General features: G+C 39.8%; 1 protein-coding gene across 2 annotated transcripts in view; it reads left to right on the forward strand.

The window, feature by feature from the left end:
- The first annotated feature begins 6 nt into the window (after nucleotides 1-6).
- The window catches only part of LOC119593040, a 5261-nt gene continuing 3274 nt past the window's right edge, over nucleotides 7-1993 (forward strand). For both annotated transcript variants that reach the window (XM_037941939.1, XM_037941940.1), the window contains exon 1: nucleotides 7-41. In XM_037941939.1, coding sequence (XP_037797867.1) covers nucleotides 15-41 — 27 coding nt within the window. In that variant the 5' untranslated portion in view covers nucleotides 7-14. The remainder of the gene's footprint in view (nucleotides 42-1993) is intronic.

Here is a 1993-nt window from a genome sequence, read left to right on the forward strand (position 1 = left end):
AGTGAAGTTCAAAGATGAAGGCGGAATTTTTATTAATCGTGGTAATTATGAATTGTAAAGTTGTAATGACTTGGCGATATGTCTTGTTTTCATTAGTGTATTGAAGTGCAACTTGGTAATTGGTTATCGAGGAAACCATGTTTATGGCAGCTGACCGCAGCGACTCGACGAAGTCGAACGACTGTCGGACTGTCGGGGTAGTTCTTTTTGAGTTTAAAAAGTTTAGAAAACTATATATATATATTTCTGATGTTACCGAGAGCGACGCAGAATTTTTTTAGTAGATTAACCGGCAAAAGCAAGCTGCTCAGGTCTCCTATTGTCGTCGAAGTGGCGAAAATCACGGCTGCATATCTAATACATGCTTCTCAAGGATTAGATCCAGGGAATATAAGCTTAGGTCTAAAACCCTATAAAAGCGGAATTGAGAGATTCCTCTTCATATGTATTAATATGGTTAATTTTCTGAACCCTAATACCTTCATTCCACGGGTATTAGACTTGTACCCTCCACCTCCCCAGTGCAGGCTTTGCTTTCACTCTACACCTGCTTGCCGACTACCTCGAGTCAAGTACTGCTAATATTAGATAGCGACGCGCAGATGTAGGTATAGACTGCCATTGGTCTATAGACCATAAAGAAAATGGAAAGCCATGCATATTTACCAGGCTAACGAAATTAGCTTGTCACCCGAGGTCCACAAGACTTTCGCCCAAAGGTCTAATTTTCTATAGCTCGGCTTTCTCCATAACGGGTTCTTATTGACGAATTTTCGAGATTCGAACTACTTTTGTACATAAACTGAAACCTTAATTATCTGGATTTCCTCCAGTGTCGGAACGGCTCTCCATAGCTTATTGTTACGGGCTGGAGCACTACACTTCAAGCCAGTGACTAACTTGGATTTTAATTGTACTATCGCGCTTGTGCACCATACGATGGTGTAAATAGTGAGGCCAAGGTAACTTCTTCGGCAAAAGGAAATATCGCTGTTATTTGGCCAGGTCCATTTTATGTTGCTCCAGGAACATTTTAATTACTTCCTCACTGCAGCCCCTCCGTTACCTCCACGGTGACGGTGTAAAAATTTTACAACAAATTATTACTTGGCTAATAAAGGGGGGAGGTACAGGGGGCGTGCCCCCCCCTGTCTAGGGAATAAATAGGTCGGTAGGGTTTGTATTGCATTAGTTCCTTACTTTGACTTGAAACAATCACTTTTAAATTGTGCCCTGTTCTAATTCTAATGAACATTACCTCTTCTAAATGTTCTTGCCTATTGAACAGCTCTTCCTCAAGCATGCCCTCCCCTTGGTCTAATCGCCCTTTACCCTCTTACAGCTGTAATAATAGCAGTTGCTCCCTCTGCCTTTCACTATCCTACTTCCTAAAACCGCCTGTACATCTACCTCAAGTACCTTATATAAGCTTATTTTTTGGCACTTATGGCAAGACCTTTAGTCTAGTGAACTTGCTAGGCCCAACAGTCGGGCACAATGAATTGAAGGTTTAAATTCAAATCTGAACTTTGATTGACCTTTTACTAAAATTAAAGCATCTTAAACCCCTGGATGTAAAAAAAGATAATTTGTACTGTTTCCTAAGTTTTTATTTAGCTAACTCAAATGCAATCCTAGTTTAGACCTTGGTTATTCTACAGATGTTTCAAATGCTCACATAGACTTGAATCATGGACATTTGTATTTTTGACTCTGGTTGGCAAATGCCAAGGCTAGAAGTTAAGTCCTTAATGCCTTTCATGTCCAAAATCTTCTACATGAAGCCGAGCTAGTGACTTTAGCTTGGTAAATGAGCAGCCTTGTTTTAGAGCTAGATAAGTTATATTAACTGGCCTGAAGATTACCAGAAAGCAAATTCCTTTTTGGAACTGTTCCATGCAACACTTAGAAATCTAAGTGATATTTCTACTTAGTAGCCAAATTAAAGTGCCATTTGTCTTGTATGTTTTAGTTACTGAAATATAAAGGGGGG

Source organism: Penaeus monodon, chromosome 31 (assembly GCF_015228065.2).
Source record: "Penaeus monodon isolate SGIC_2016 chromosome 31, NSTDA_Pmon_1, whole genome shotgun sequence".
Taxonomy (NCBI): Eukaryota; Metazoa; Arthropoda; class Malacostraca; order Decapoda; family Penaeidae; genus Penaeus; species Penaeus monodon.